Source organism: Paramisgurnus dabryanus, chromosome 2, assembly GCF_030506205.2.
Source record: "Paramisgurnus dabryanus chromosome 2, PD_genome_1.1, whole genome shotgun sequence".
Lineage (NCBI taxonomy): Eukaryota > Metazoa > Chordata > Actinopteri > Cypriniformes > Cobitidae > Paramisgurnus > Paramisgurnus dabryanus.
In genome coordinates this window covers 41,505,667-41,522,830 of record NC_133338.1, presented here as the reverse complement: position 1 = coordinate 41,522,830, position 17,164 = coordinate 41,505,667, and the positions used below count along the sequence as shown (strand labels likewise).

The window sequence follows — 17,164 nt, the reverse complement described above, 5'->3', positions numbered from 1 at the left end:
AGAGTGTGGTATTACTTGTAATAAAGTTTAATGTAGTGGAAATCAACACTGATTTTAAGGACATTTTTACATTGGTAATGCAGATGTTTTAAAACAGCAATGTAGCAATAAGGTTATAAGAAATTATCCCTTTCCTTCAGCAAGGTTTGGTTTATTTGGAAACATCTACAGGGATAAATTCACGGTAAATGAGCGCCATAGTAAGCACATTTTGGAAAGATTTTGTTCTGTAGAGCTGTAAATTATGTGGACAACAAAAAGAAACTATTGACCTTCAGTATTATTCCCTACTCAAAATTATTTTGGAAAGATTTAGAAATCTTTCACATAGAAAGGGTATGATAGAAATTTGATGTGATTTATTATTTTTAGAATGATGACTTGGAATAAATCATTTATTATGCAGTTATCTATGTTTTTATAAAGATATAATATGGATATATTTATATAGATTTTTTTATTTTATACACAAGTCAACATTTGAAGTGGATCAAAACCTTTCATAAATGTTGTCTTAAAACCAATACCCAATACCCGTTCTTGTATTAGGATAACTTTGATGAATGTTTTTTATCCACCTTAAATGTTGACTAGTATATAATAGCATATATTAAAAAAAGTGTGCTATTTGCAAACCAAATGTTACAAAGTAAATAAAAACAAAAAGTGACACAATTAAAATACATTAAATAAATGTATAATTAAAAAACAACTGTGCACCCTCTTGTTCTTATGGCATTAAATTAATTTAAAAAAATTAACTGTGTGGGAGGGGGTAACAACGTAACCCGGAAGTAGAAGTGGTGAATGACGTGAGCCTTTAGGGTCGAATGGACGGACGGTAGAAAGATGGCGGATGACAAGAGCAATAGTGTAAGCAGTTATTCCACTAATAAATGTTTCTGGATCTCGTCCGTTCGAGGATCGGTGTTTATTTTTATCTGCGTGCTACTGGCCGAGCCCGGGCGAGCCGCCACACACTGGGTGGTGACAGAGGACGGTAAAATTCAACAGCAGGTACGTGAATGTGCCGCGTTTAGTCACTATCGCTCTCTAGAGCTTATTTACATTACACGAATGCTTAAACAATCAATGCCTAATGTTTTTTTATTATTATTCACTAACACTGCTTTATAGACATGCGTGTGTGGAGTTTGTTTGAACTAATGCGTTGACAGCTGTTCTGCTGCCTACTGTTTATTTGTTACATCACAGTGTTTTCCTGTCTAGTGATACTGATACAGTCATTTTTATTTAGTCATTATCTTGTTCTAGTTGTTTGTGGTTAGTAAACTTTAAACTAAAGTTAAACTCAGTCCTTGTCATTGATATCATACAGCTCTATCCCCTACTGAAAAGTTAAGCTTAAGCTGGTTGGCTGGTTTTAGCTGATTTCCCAGACTGGTTTTAGCTGATTAAGCTGGTGTAGCAGGCTGATTCGAGTTTTTGGAGACTTTAAAGCTGGAAGGCCAGCTGACCCACCAGTTTAAACCAGCTTGACCAAACTGGGAGCTTGGCTAAGGTGGTTGGCTGGTCTTAGCTGGTTTAAGATTTAAAAAACAGCCACCACCAGCTAAAACCAGTAGGGATGCACCAATACCGATTCTGGTATCGGGTATCGGCCTCAATACCACATTTTCTAAAGTACTCGTACTCGTTAAAAGTCCCTCGATACCACGGTCTGAGAAATGTCTGTTTGAGCAGGGTGTAAGGGGTTAATGCCTCTTGTGTTGTCCAAATAGGCAGAGTTTACAACCAACTGGAAAACTAGTCCTTTGTTTTTTTGTTAAATTATATTACTAAAGCTGTTACCTGTAAATTTAATTTGTTTTTTTTATTAAGTACTCGGTATCGCTATCGGCAAGTACTGAAATGCAAGTACTCGTACTCGTATTCCAAAAAAGTGGTATCGGTGCATCCCTAAAAACCAGGTTGGGAGATTAGCTAAAACCAGCGAACCATATTAGGCTGGTTTTAGCTGGTATTTTCAGTAGGGCCATCTCTGAAGTAATATTGAATTGGTCTGTGGTTGTATCTGTGATCTTTGCCTGTCTGTATTTAGTTTTTTTGTGATTTCCCCCTTTTGATTTTCAGGTGGATACTCCTCTTAACCTAAAACACCCCCACCATTTAGTTCTTTTTATGCAACAAGAGACTCGTGTGAACTACCTCAAAAAGTTAGAGGTGATGTTAAACCTCACATTGGTCATAAACAGTATTACAACTGTATGCCTCGAATGTACTTTTCCCTAAACCATGATTCAACTCTTCTCTGACAGTGTACTTTTGTACATTTTGCAGAAGCAACTAGTTGCTCAGAAAATTCACATCGAAGAGAACGAGGATCGGGATACTGGCTTAGAGCAGCGACATTATAAAGAAGATGCCGACTGTGTCACGGCCAAAGTTCCACTGGGAGATCTGGATCTCTATGATGGCACTTTTATATCCCTGGAGAGCAAAGACATAAAGTCTGTGATGTTTGCTTACAGAAAGGAAATCTAATTGCATGCCGCCTAGTTTTTGTGCTATGACTATTAAAAGTCTCATTGTTGGCTATATCATTTTGTGTGTATGTTTTTGGTATTCTAGTCCCGAGGATTATTTGGATCAAACGTCACCTATACCTCCAGACTTGGATAAACCTGACTGTGTAAAGATTCTTGACCTCCCGTACAGCATTCATGCCTTTCAGCATCTCCGAGTAATTGCGCTGAGTGTTTTAAACCCATACGTTTTATATCTTTTGTTTTTTTTTCTCACATGCATGGTCATTTTTCTTTGGCTGTCTGTTTTTTTTAGGGTGTACAAGAGAAGGTAAACCTCACATCACCCTTACTTTCAAAGGATGACCCGATCTTTACCTCCCTGACTCTGGGTCAAAATGTTGATGAGATTGGGCATCGGATACACCAGGCCCTACTAAAAGTATGTTTATATGCTTCGCTTATATGCTGCAGGAAAACCTGGAAAAAAGCCAATTTTAAAATTGTGACATAATCATGTTGATGTGTGTTCCGTTTTGAACCATATAATCTTAGCTTTTTTGTTTTATTGCAGATATTTTACCATATGTTTAAGTGAACTGTAAAAGACAAATAACTTTTATTTCTCCATTTGATATCTATAGAACTCCTCATCGTGGGTGCTTTATAACTTGGCCTCCTTCTACTGGCGTATAAAGAATGAACCGAGGCGAGCTGTGGACTGTGTGGTTCGTGCCCTCCATTTTTCCCCAAGGTAAATGGAAATGAAACAATTGTATAATATACACTATGAACACTGAAGTATTTGTTTTGTCATCTACATAGGTTATGTCACTAGAGTGATGCCGATTTGCATATCTTACTTGACTTGCAGGCAACACAAAGACATTGCACTCGTCAATATGGCAAACATTCTTCACCGGGCGCACTTCTCGGCTGACGCTGCCATCCTTGCACACGCTGCTCTGGATCTCACCACCGATCTGCTAACCAGCCATTATACCCTTGGCAACATTTATGCTGTAAGTGGATAATAGTCTCTCAAAACACTTCACAGTCCTCTGTGAAAATGTAGTATCTGATTTCTTGTTCCGCTCAAATGGCCATCACTTCCTTGTTCATTCCTTCCTCCTGTTTCTCTGGTAGATGTTGGGGGAGTATAATCACTCTGTGCTGTGCTATGAGCAGGCCCTGCAGGCTCAGCCGGTGTTTGAGCTGGCCCTCAGAAGGAAACACGCTGTCCTCTGCCAGCAGAAGCTGGAACAGCGACTAGAAGCTCAACATCGGTAACAAAGACCATCCGTCTTCTTATTGACCGGCATATTGAATTTTCTGAGTGATTAATCTGCGACTGTGCCCCTACTTTAAAACTGCCTGTGTAGAAGTTGTTGCCTTTAAGTAGCTTGCATTTGTGTTGAAAGCGTCCTTTTCAATCTGTTTGCGCTGAGAAACACATACTGGATGTATAAGGCTGGATTTACATGCCCAATTCTGATTTGTTGCCTGTATTCGATTTGTTTTTGGGGTTTTTTGACCCGCTCCCATCATCTTTTAAAAAGCGACTTGTATCCGATATCTCCATTTACTAGGGATGGGCGATAATAAAAACCGATATTGATTACAAAAACTGATCTGATCTTACTAGAGAGTTATACAACCCTGGTTTGATTGAAGCTAAAGTTATGTTATGGTTAAGTGTACCAGAGCACTGCATTTAGATTGAGGTCTGGATAAACACTAATGTGAACACACAACAAAAGTGAACAACTGCTGATCTTTCTCTCTTACTGGCTCTACCCGCAGGTCTTTGCAGCGTACCCTGAATGAACTGAAGGAGTACCAGAAACAGCACGATCATTACCTGCGACAGCAGGAGATGCTGGACAAGCACAAGCTTATTCATGATGAGCAGCTCCTGCGAAACATCATTCACGAGACCCAGATGGTTAAAGAAGCACAACTCGGTTAGATTGCATATCTACGCACTTATTATTTACCAGTCATACTAATTCTGTAAACCAGACAAGTGCACAAACACAAGGATGTAAAAAGGGTTGCTCAGTATACTGGATAATCAGGTTTCATGGTTGCACAAGGCTTATCGTGCTGTCACATTTCTTCTCGTCACATGTTGCCTATATGAATATTCATAACCTCTAAATGATTTCACCCTGTGATGTTTTAGGAAATCACCAAATGTGTCATATGGGAGAGCAGAAGTCTACCTTGCACTGCCCTTTTGACCTGCCAGTACGGTATCACCGGGGCGAACCGTTTGAAAATGTCAACTATATTCAGGTGAGAACGAAACATATATCAAAAAAGTCTTCTTTTGTGGGTGTGTTTTAACTGTTTTCTACAAAGTGTAATGATCATTGTTTAATTTTTTTTACCTGTAATATCAAATAAGACTTGCAGGGTTACATATTTTCAGTATCTTTTCAACATACCATACACAACACAGCATGAATTCTTTATCTTTGCAAGTGTAATGTTAGTAATGAGTTTGGATATCAAAGCAAAATAGGTTTAAAATATTTCTGTCTTTTGGTGCAGTAATGTGAGCAATGGGATTTGAAAAGCAAACTTTTTTAATTGAGATTACTCAACTTGATCATGCATTGTTTTCTTTTAGGAAATATTTGCATTTGCCTTGTGCAAATCTTTAAGAATGTAATGGAGCATAATACTAAAAGCAGTATTAACATAAAAGTATTATGTGTGCTGTGCATGTGCTTGCAGTTTGGTGAGGAGGTGTCTATAGCCAGCAGTGTTGCTCTGGTGTCCGAGCTAAGCGTGAATGAGAGTCACAGTCCACAGCAGTTCTACACCATGTCCATAGGACGTGAACCTGCAGCCTACTGGGACAAGGAGACCTCCACCTTCACTGATGTAAGAGCTTCAGTTTGTGTGTGTGTTTATATGTTTGCAAGTGTGAGCGTTACTGGTTATCAACAGATGGACTGGATTACGCAGGATGTCTTTAAGTGTGGTGAAATATGTTAAATAAAGCTAACTGTGCATTCCAGTGGCGGCTCGTGACTGCTCTTCTGAGGATGCGCTAATTCAAAATAAGTGTTTGGATTGTCACGTGTGTGGTTCCCTTTTCCAAAATATGTGTCATGCGTGTGGAGAGATCCTGTGTGCATCACGTGTTTTGTCAAAATAAGTGCCTGCTGGAGACGCGTCAAAACAGTTTATGATAAAAGAGACGCTCACGTTCCCAAAATACACGCAAGACACTCCCTTAACAGTAAACTCTGATTACACATGAGATTGTGCGAGTATCTGGCACACGCGAGCGTCTCCTTTCAAGTTCAAGGCAGCCGGCACTTATTTTGGCATGACACGTGATGCACACACAATCTCTCAAAGCGCAGAACACATATTTTGAAATGACAAGCTACATACATGTTGTGACGAACTTTGCATCGTGCGCTTCAAAAAAAGAAGTCACCAGCCGCCATTGGTGCATTCACACTAGATGCGTAGAGGCAGCAAAAACGTGCTATTGTTGGACGCTTGAATATTTTTAGTTTACTCGCTTCATTCACGTGTGAAATTCTAATAATTCGAGACATTCACGCAGAAATTCGTGTCATGGGAGGGGCTTCTGCGACTCCGCTCGCTTCCTGTAATCCTAAACTACTAGAACAAGCTCCTGATTGGTTAACGCGTCACAATTTTCCGACAAAGTTCAGATTTTTCAACTCGCGCGTTTCCCGCGGCAATGCTCAATTTGCAAGACCTCCAGACACGCGTAAACACGTCTTTACATTGACTTAACATTGAAATCATTTGCGCCAGACGCTCTATTCATGTTTGGTGTGAAAGCAGCATAAGACTATTATTTTATAGTTGTATATTATAAGTCATGGTTAAAGGCGGGGTGCATGATTTTTGAAAAACACTTTGTAAGGGGGGTGTCTACTAACTGACATTGTTGCCTGGGCTACGTATGTGTTGTGGGGTGGGTTTATCAAATGAAGGTCCAGATTCTATTGGGGTAGGGGTGTGTTTTTTTTAGGTGATTTTAAATGTCAACATTGGCTTTCAGAGATCATGCACCCTGCCTTTAAAAGGATTGTTCACCCCAAAATAAAGTCATTATTTACTCACCTTCGAGTTGTTACGAACCTGTATAAATTTCTTTGTTTTGCTGAGCACAAAGGAATATATTTGTAATCAAGCAGGAAATGGGACACCATTGACTTTTATAGTAGGGAAGAAAAATACTATGGAAGCCAAAGGTGCTCAAAAATAAGAGTAAGTTCAGTGATGAAAAAATTTTCATTTCTTAGTGAACTATCCCTTTAAATCACCAATAATTAAAGAAAAAAATATAGGACTTTGTGAATGAAAGGCTGAGTCTCTTTGCAGGCTTCGGAATCATCGGGATGCGTGTTGTATATGTATTGAGTAAAGTGTGTGCTTGTTATTTCTGAACAGGAGAGTCAGACGGTGCTGTGGCCTAAGAAGTCCGATTGTACACAACGATTCTCCACTATTCCTCCTCCCCACTTACTGCCAACATATTACCTGCCTCCTGAGTCCCGCAACTTTAAGTAAGACTTGTCACACTCACCATATCACACACATTTTATAAATATTATCAGTCCCTGCAGGATGTTGAGACAGCTAAAATTAAAGCAAAATCAAGCAATTTTTTAAGGCAGATTCCCTGCAGAATTTGACCCAAGACATGTTGTGAGATATCACTACATTGCACGCTTTTCATTCCACTTCACCGTATGAGCATGTAATATGAGTACAGCTTTAAAGTATTAACCAATGGTGTGATATTTTAAGTGATATAATTAAATGAATAACTAAAGCTTTACATAATAGTTCGCGTCATACTGTTAGTATTATGGATTTTTAACATTTTCTGAAGTTAATGCATTGCTTGCAAGCTGTAAGACTAATGAATAACTTGTGGAATACCAAATTTGAAAAGTGAATCTTTTTTGAGCAAAGCAGCAAGCATTTTTTGTTTTGTATTATTTATGTTCAGTCCTTGAGGTTTGAAAGATCAAAACTTTTTGCCCATTATATATACTTTTTTATATATTTGTGGGTGTGTCTCTATCAACTGTATTTTGTTATCTCTGTCATGTTTTCAGGGCTCTTAATATCCTCTTGGACCACACAAGTCCTCCACCATCAACAAAGACCCCCGACTGCACCTTCAATAATCATATCTCCAGAGACCTGCTGGCTCCTGTGGCCTTGGCATTAGAGAAGGAGCTGCCTGACACGCATGCAACAGAGGTGTGACCCAGTTTAAAATACCACACCCTTAGATTGCCTGAACTATCTGTGGAGAAAGCTAAGGGTTTTTATTATGTAGAAGTGTTATACTTTCCCACGTGAGTCATATAATGTTGAATTACATGGCGTGAGTGTGTGTGTCTGGTGCAGGTGTTGTTAAAACGCATCGGTGGGAGGAGTTTGGAGCAAGCTGGTGCACTGATCGCTCAGGCTTTAGAAAAGGTAAAAGATGTTTTCATAATTACGGCTACAGGTGGATCACGCCAAGATTCAGCTCAGCATGTAACCGAGACCTAAAGTACTAACTGTAGTTAATTGTTTTTTTATCAGAACATCATATTGTTTTTTTTTTTTTGCTGTAAAATTTTAGCTTCAGTTCACCAAATGAACTCCACAACTTTCTTTCAGACAACTGGTCCGGAGTGGATGATGCAGAATGAAGCTGGTCTGTACTGGCGCGCTAAAGGAAATGGAACACAAGCTTTGATGTGTCTGCGTCAGGCGCTACAAACTGTTCCTCCTCAGCACAGAGACATACCGCTGGTCAACACCGCCAACCTACTGCTGCATTACGGCCTGCACAGTGTGGCCTATGAGCTGCTGCAACAGGCCATGCAGGTCAACCACTCAGAGGTACTTACTAGTGTTGAAAACCACATATAAAAATAGAGCAGACTTTATTACTAACCCCAAATCTAAACTGGAAGTGGGTAGGGATGTTCATATTGACCGGTTAACAATTAACCGAAGGTAAGAATTTATGACCAATTAATATTACCAATAATTTTGTTAAGTTGTGGTGCATGTCATTTCGCCACTTTTCTATCCTAAATTTGTGAATGGCCTATACGTGATGATGCAAATTATTGCTGCATTGACGATCTGGTAAAATAATAATTTGTATGAGAAATCATTTGTACTGCATGGTTTGGAGACGCACGTGTGTAGGCAACATGACGCGGCCCGTCTCTGTCTTATGTGCGTCCGGACAGACCTTTGCTAATCCCCTCAGTCCTCAACCCTGACCATTAATATCTCTCTTTTTGCACAAACAGAGAAAGACCGCAAAACTTTTTGAAATGTGTCCTGCTTTAGAAATGGCCACTGTGGTAGATGAAAAAGAGACAATGAATCCGCCCTATATGCATATAAATCTGCTGGACTGTTTGCGTGCTCTTTGATAATGTAAAATTTGATAGTGTATGAATCCTGGTTCTGTTGTTGATCTGTTGCTGCTGTTTGCACATTCAAATTAAATAAAATGTTTGTATTGTTTTTGCCGGGTCCCAGCCAACTGTATTTTCACAATTTTTATTATTTAATATTAAAATCGTATCAGTTAATGGTTAATGTTCGTTTAACAAGCTTTGCTTGTCTGTCAGGAAACTTAACTGAAATGAACATCCCTAGAAGTGAGTAATGTAAAGTAAAAATTAATGGAGTCATATAATCTAAAGTAGATCACTCCCATTATAAAAAAGTTGTTGTCAGTGTAGACAGCTTTGTTGATTATAACAGGGTTCCCACGCGTTCTTGAAATCCTTGAAAGTTTGTGAATCTGGAGGAAAAAATTCAAGGCCCCTGGAAGTTTTGGAAAATATACATACATAGATACAGGTCATTGAAAGTGCTTGAATCTATTTTATGCAAGAAGTTTTCTGGAAATCCATATTATTCCCTGTGTAGTGTAGGATAATATCATAAAAATTCTAGACTTTTTAAGCACACATCCTAAACTGTTCGCTTTAAATGCTTATATCTTCTGTATGCGAATGTTGATTCATACCAAAATGCTTTTTTACATAGTTGTGTTTGACACATGAAAACGTCTCTGGTTACGTTTGTAACTGTTGTTCCCTGAGAAGTGAACGAGACGCTGCGTCTCCCTTGTCATACTTCCTGCGTCCCTGTAACGCCAACTTTGGTAATATTTCAGATAGCGATATACTTCCTGGCTCACGCGTCACCCTGTCTTTGTTGTAAAGCCTCACCATTGAATTTGATATACACATTTAGATGCACTTAACCCTAAAGTGTCACTGCAGTGACGCAGCGCGAGTTCCCTCAAAAGGGAACTGTAACTGTATCTTGAAAGGTAACACAATGTAACTTTGCTCTCACTTGAAATGTGTCCCCACATTTAGTCTTGAATATAAGGGTATTGGACCTGGAAAGTCCTTGAATTTGAAGTTAACTAAGGTGTGGGAACCATGTTATAATTGGAACAAATAAAATTAATGTTGAGGTTTGGAAGATTTTATTCAATGCATTTATTTAGTTGGTCATTGTAACTGTTCTGTTCTGTTCGGTGTTATTTCTAAACATTTAGGGGCGGTTTTGAGGACAGGGCTTATTTTAGTCCCACACTAAAATACATGTGTTATCTGCCTTAATTTAGGGAATATGTCACAAGACATTTTTTTAAAGATGTCAAATAAATCGTTGGTGTCTCCAGAGTACATATGTTAAGTTTTAGCTCAAAATATCATAGAGATAATTTATTATAGCAAGTTAAAATTGTCACTTTGTAGGTATGTGCAAACACGTGCCGATTTGGGTGTGTCCTTTAACACGCAAATAAACTGATCTCTGTACTAAATAACAGTGGCGTGGTTGGATAGTGCAGATTAAGGGGCGTTATTATCCCCTTCTGACATCACCAAGGGAGCCAAATTTTACTTACCTATTTTTTCACATGCTTGTTGAGAATAGTTTACAAAAACTGGGTTGATCTTATTACCTTTTTCTAGGTTAATAAAAGTACTGGGGACTATGGCTGTCACTTTTGAGAAAAATCAAATTCGAACGGATATCGAAAATCATGCAATGTATCCGAATATATTCGAATATCTAGGTGCCCCCCGCGTGCATCAAAAAAAACACCATAATGGAGATTCAATCACAAGTTTATTAACAGTGACAGACATAAACAGGACTGTCTGGATTACTTTTCGCAGATTTCGGCGGAAAACTCAGCGGATTTAATGCCCATCATTGACAAGCACACACATCCATAGCCTATCCCGCGCCTTTGTGAGCCGTCATTGACAAGTACATTAACCCTGCGCGTGCTGTTTGCGTGACCGTTTTTAATGATTGAGCGCACAACCATTTGATACTTGAGATGAAATTAAATTTACCGCTAAGTTAAGCAGATCTCCCTTGACTCTGTCGTCCATGTGACGCTTGACAGTCAGCATGTGATCCTTTCAAATCCGTGCTGTTGTTTAATATAAAGTTTACATTGCGTTGTAAAAATGATGAAATTATCTTTATACATGCTAATTTCATAATGCGAACGTATTAACACAAGCCTTTTATTCTGCCATAATATTTAATAATATAAAGAATAATATGTCATTTTATATACAAACTATAATTCTATCTTGACATGCACATTAGGTTCATTTTGGTCCAATGTGATTCCCTCTCTTGCGCACAGTCGCCATTGTCGGTCTCACTCTCAGCCTCCTTCCTATTACAAGGTGTTACTGTAAAAAATGCGCTACACATGGGATTTTAAAAACCGGATGGTTTATTTATAGTTCGAACACGGATATTTCACGTCATGTTCGAATGCATATTCGAATGTCGAATAAAAAGTGACAGCCCTACTGGGGACCCAATTATAGCACTTAAACATGGAAAAAGTAAAATTTTCATGGTGTGTCCCCTTTAAAAACATTTTTGCACTGACATATTGTAACATATATCAGTGCCATTGTTTTGTCTCAAGATGCACAGCAGTATTTCTGTGTAAGGAATGTTTGTAAAACTACTTAAATGCACAGAAATAGAGAACTCCTATCAAAGGATTCTTGCTGTAAGGAATACAAACCAGTAATAACAAACCAGTAATAATAAAACAGTGTTATTAATACGCTGTGTGATACGTCTCATCGATGCGCTTAAAATTCTTTGCATTCATACTTCTCGCCATTACATTCAGTGGACCAGATGAAGCGTTATCGGCAACTCTTTTAAACACCATGCACACTATGTGCTGTCTGCTTTTCTCATGAGCTTTGAGGTTTTGTTTACAGTAACTTAGTTGCTTGTACCAACGAAAAAGGTTCCCAAATTGTCTGCTTTACCTGGAAACTGCATCTCTCATGCTGGCCCTGAGCCATCGGATGTTGAGCCCTGCATTAGATATTTTATTTACAGTTATAAATAAGTTTCTAATAAATTGTACTCTCTCTTTCTCTATCAAAACAGCCTCACACTTTGTTAAGTCTGGTCAGTGTTCACCTTTCTCAAGGAAACCTGACTGGAGCTCTAACAGTGTTTCGACAGGCCCTGACGCTCACCGTTCGCTGCCCCCAGTGTCGTGCCAGCCTGCCACTAATGCGCTGTCTTCAATTTTACCCCTTCCTTTACAATCTCCAGCACCAGACCTGCCCGTGTAAGTAGCCAATAGCATAAACCTCTTAACACACCAACACAGAACAAAGTCTTTTCTCCTTGGTCAGCTACCCCACCTCACCTCCCTCCAGCGCTCGCTGCATGCCTCTCCCTCGTGTAGCTACTGCAGCAGCGAAGCGTTAATGCTCTTTTTATAGCTTGGGCACTGTAATCTTTGAGCCAATTTTAGACTCTTTACCGCTGCATCTTCTATTCTGGGTTTGCATCTTTTCCTCTCCCCACCCCTCTTGTCTAATTTTTTCCTCTCCTCAGCAACCCCTTCTCTAGCTCGGCTCTCTCCCCTGGCACTCTTCTGAGCGAGAGAGACTTTGAAATAGCAAAATCGTGTCCTCAATAATTCAGGGCACTGAAAATAGCGCAGGCTTTATTTAGATGCTGCTGCACTCTGCAGACAAAAATGAACTCATTGTCCTCTCCTCATTTGGGGGATCTCTAGAGTTATAGATTTAGGGATAATATCACAAACCCCTACTAGAGTCACAGTAGTCCAAGTTATGTGTTTGTATTTAAGCAGCATTTGTTATGTTGTGTATCTGCTGGGTTTTCTTATGTACATACATTGAATTGAAAAGTGTAAGTTAAGCAACATGTAAGCTGAAATGTATGTGTGTAGCTGGCTCAGGTTGTGAGGCAGAGGAAGACTCAGAGCTGGAGGACTGGGATTCGGGCAACAGTGGCAGGCAGGAGCCCTGGGATACTAATGCCATGTCTGCTTTAGAAGATTCACTCCTCTTTAAAAGTAAGATTGATAATGAGGCTCAATAGGCTTTATGCCCAGCTGCACTACTTCCTGAACTTCAGCCAGCTTCTTGTTTCCTATCTGCCATTATTGGACAAACTGATTAATCCAGGTGTGTCTGATTATTGTTGTTGTGACTACTGAGGTCAGGCACACCTGGATTAATCAGTTTGTTTGTGACTACTGAGGTCAGGCACAACTGGATTAATCAGTTTGTCCAATAATGGCAGACAGGAAACAAGTAGCTGGCTGAAGTTCAGGAAGTAGTGCAGCTGGGCATAAAGCCTGTTATGCTTGTTTCTCAATGTACCATGTTCACGTCAGATTTCGACGTCTTTGCTGTTTTGTGATTGTCAAACTTTTGTGTTGTACTGTAGCAATGTGACTTGTTTAGGGTTTTAGATGTGGGCTGTGTATGAAGTAGCATACTATTTTCGCAGTTTGCAGTATGTTTACACTGCACAATATACCGAGTTTATGATGCAAGTGACCTACTGCATTGGCCAAAAACTGCATTATGCAACCAGAGCCCATTGGAGTAACACTGTGTCCCACAGTCCACTGTGTTCGAAGCATTTTTATATTCACTGTATAAAGTAATATAATTTATAATATAATAACGGTATGGTTGCATATTCTATATTCGGTTGTCTGTACATGTAAATGAAATGGCAGGCTGTATACAGAAGCAAAGTACAAAAGTGTAGTTTTCTGTTTTGAGCATACAATACATTTTGGTTGCCGTCTGGCAGCTGTATATATTACTTTTTCACTCGGTTACTCTTTCTTTGTCTTTTGCAGAGGTAGTGGTGGACAGCAATGGTTCGGAGGAGGCAGGTGGGCAGGTGCAAAATAAGGACGAGGTGGAGGAGCAAGACTGGCAGTTAAGGGAGGAGCTGATAGGAGCATTTGAAGGGGCTCTGGATATAAATGGAAAGACGGGGGACCTGCGGGGCATTCGTGTGGTGAAAAACGATCATGGGGTCATGGGGGCGAAAGATGGAGGGTCATGCATTGGCAATTGTGACGATGATGACGGATCTGAATGGGTATTTCTGGTTTTACCTCTGCAATGAGTTATTTCATGTGTGTATTTTTTCCTACCTAATCTTTCTGCTTTCTTAATCACTTCAGATTACATTCCAGGTAAAACGAGTAAAAAAACCTAAATCGGATACTTCAGAAGGTGGGGTAGAAGAAGGAGATGTCCGACAGGGTGAAATGTCATCGAGTAACTCCATCTTGGAGATCAGTGGGCCCACAATCCCCTCACCTGGACCCTCGGGTACTTGGAATAAGCAGGAAAAAACATTTGCCTTTTCTAGGAATTTGAAAAAGGTTCAAACTGATGTGTTTTGTGTTTATAGAGAGATGGAAGGACTACAGCATTCTGGGATGGCCAGGTCCAGAGGAATGTCAGCGTACACGTCGTGTAGATCTCACTACCGTGGCTAGTACCTGGCTCGCTGTGTCTGCCAAGAACATAGAGTACGATTTTTTGCATCATCCTGTTCCTTCAAAACACAATTGGGATACTGTTTTATATTGCGACAGATTGCTTTTATTTGCTTCATTCTGTGTGTTTTTTTTCTCTTTTCACAGTATTACAGAACATATAGACTTTGCCACAGCACTACAGGAGCCTGCGGCTGAGCCGTTGTGTAACGCCAACCTTCCTGCCAGTATGCACACATTGGACCACCTAAGCGGGGTAGCCAACCGTGGAGGCATTCACTATACTGGAGAGAGTCAGCTTAGAGAGGTGCTTTTTCCGCTGTATATAACAACGACAGACTTTGCTTCTTGCGTTTATGAAACTTACCCGCGTTCCTCTCTTACAGGTATTGCAAAATCTTGGAAAAGATAAATTTCCCCCACAGTCTTTTGAGCAAGTGGGAACACGCATTGCTAAGGTGTTAGAAAAGGTATGTCTTGAATTGTTGCCTGCGGTGGAATTACAACCGAACTTAATGGACAATTTAGCAGTTATGGTTTGTTGTATAGTGATTTATTTTTTATTGTAAATCCATTAGAATCAGACCTCCTGGGTTCTGTCTAGCATGGCAGCGTTGTACTGGAGGGTGAAAGGTCAGGGAAAGAGAGCCATCGACTGCCTCCGCCAGGCTCTAAACTTTGCTCCTCACCACATGAAGGTACTGCTCATTCTCCTGTTTTACTATAAAACTATAAAACTTCATTGGTTGGCTTGTGCAGAAGCTAAATTTACTGCATAAAGTAAATGTTTCTGTTTCCCTAGGATGTACCCCTCATCAGCCTCGCCAACATTTTCCAAAATGCACGCCTATGGGAGGACGCCCTGACTGTGGCGCGCATGGCAGTAGAAATAGCTCCTCATTTTGTGGTCAACCATTTCACCCTGGCAAATGTCTATATAGCTATGGTCTGTATTTTTTTTACTTTTAACTCTTGTTTAGGTGTAAAGGATTTAAATCAACATTAGCTGATTCAAGTGTTTGTATTTCTCTCCATAGGAAGAGTTTGAGAAAGCCATGCAATGGTATGAATCCACATTAAAGCTCCAACCAGAGTTTGGGCCGGCCAAAGACCGTTTGCGTACAATCCAATGCTACCTCCTCTCCAAGAGGGACCGGCGAGCTCCCTGAAAACACCACACGCACATAAATCTGTTATGAACATGCTTCTTAATCTTAGCTGTCAATGAGGATCAGAGTGTTTGTCTATTTGTTGTCTTAATTTCATAAATATAGACCATATCATTAATGTCTGTAAGTTGGGTTTCCGATGAGCTATGACAAACGATTACCATTTTTCCAATCATTTTATGTTGATTTATGGCTTAAGGGTTCATTTATTTTCTCTCAAACATTGTGATCGTCCTTGAAGGTAATTAAGGGATATTTTGCCGGGACTGTTAAAGGGGTCACTTAAATTTTGAACTTAAGATTTGAGTGTGCCTGAAGTTGAATGTGCTGGACATTTTAAATGCTAATGTTTTTTTGTTTTTTGTTTTACAGTAATACAGAATTTGTTCATTTGCCCCACCATATGCATATCCCTTTCTCTCTCAGCAATAGCTAATACATTGTCATTTAGTATATGACCTGTCAAAAGAAACCCATTTATTTACATTCTCACATTAGTTTGCTAATGGTAAGAATTTAGGCGGTTACACTTTAAAATCACATACACTGTCAGAAGATAAAGTACGAAAGCTGTCACTGGGACAGTGCCCTTATTTAAAAGTTTCTAATATGTACCATTTAGGTACAGATATGTGGTACAAATATGTACTTTTGGGGTATCGCACCAGCTACAGCTTTTGTAAAAAAAATTCTGAGAGTGTAGGGTCTTGAGGTCATGGTTATTTCCTTGGATCTGCCGTCAAAACAAAAGGTTAAAGGCGGAGTCCATGATGTTTGAAAGCCAATGTTGATATTTGAAATCACCTAAACAAACACGCCCCTACCCCAATAGAATCTGGACCTTCTGTTGATAGACCCGCCCCACACATACGCAAACCGGCATTTGATTTGATTTGATTGGCTATAAGTGTGTTTTGGTAGTCGGCCCGTCTCCTTTTCCAACGCGTTTTTCAAACATCGTGGACTCCGCCTTTAAAGCTTATTGTCCTCCTGTTGCTTGAAATTAGCTAAAAGTAACCATTACTGCAAATCTGTGGAGAGAAAAATTCCCCTGGTGGTGTATTATACTGCTTTCAAATTTGATTGTTTTACCTAACATGAAATAACCCCTAAACATTCAGGTTGTAGATCAAGCCCATTGCAAATATTTCGATTGAACTAAAGATGAACAACAAAAGTTCAGTTTGAATTGTGTGGTTTCTTTTAATGCTACCCTCCATCTTTTTTAACCTAAAATCTGGTGAAAATGTTTTGTCTAGTATAGCTCGGAAAAAAGCTTTCAATATTAATTTCAAATCAATATCTAATCGTATCTCTATAAAAAATACTTAACGATAACCTTTGATAAACATTTTATGGGGTCCATAGTTTATTAGCCAACTTTCAAGTTTTCCAGTATAAATGAATATGAGGTGATGAAAATGTACTTGACTTTTTAAATGCAACTTAAACAACATGTTAACTATTAAATATAAAGACATAATTAGTTTTTTAGTAAGTCTAAGCTTTATCCGAGGTCAACATGCATCTTTAAAATGCATTTAAAGAGATAGTTCACCCAAAATGAAAATTCTGTCATCATTTACTTACCCTCATGTTGTTACAAACCTGTATAAATT

At 39.3% G+C, this 17,164-nt stretch overlaps 1 protein-coding gene across 2 annotated transcripts; it reads left to right on the top strand.

Moving 5' to 3' along the window:
* The first annotated feature begins 811 nt into the window (after positions 1–811).
* On the top strand, positions 812–16,725 carry ttc17 (tetratricopeptide repeat domain 17). 2 transcript variants are annotated; one of them, XM_065289194.1, is made up of 26 exons: positions 812–1,017; positions 2,095–2,184; positions 2,302–2,471; positions 2,593–2,704; positions 2,803–2,928; positions 3,131–3,240; positions 3,361–3,508; positions 3,633–3,772; positions 4,290–4,450; positions 4,672–4,784; positions 5,229–5,378; positions 6,936–7,051; positions 7,610–7,757; positions 7,908–7,979; positions 8,166–8,390; positions 11,976–12,162; positions 12,796–12,921; positions 13,723–13,970; positions 14,068–14,206; positions 14,289–14,409; positions 14,524–14,683; positions 14,763–14,846; positions 14,955–15,074; positions 15,179–15,322; positions 15,414–16,303; positions 16,524–16,725. In XM_065289194.1, the coding sequence occupies exons 1-25, from the start codon at positions 850–852 to the stop codon at positions 15,543–15,545; spliced, it is 3,510 nt and encodes a 1,169-aa protein (XP_065145266.1). In that variant the 5' UTR covers positions 812–849; the 3' UTR covers positions 15,546–16,303; positions 16,524–16,725. The 2 variants fall into 2 exon arrangements, with proteins under 2 accessions (XP_065145266.1, XP_065145265.1); XM_065289193.1 differs by having other exon boundaries at positions 14,056–14,206.
* The last annotated feature ends 439 nt before the right edge of the window (positions 16,726–17,164 follow it).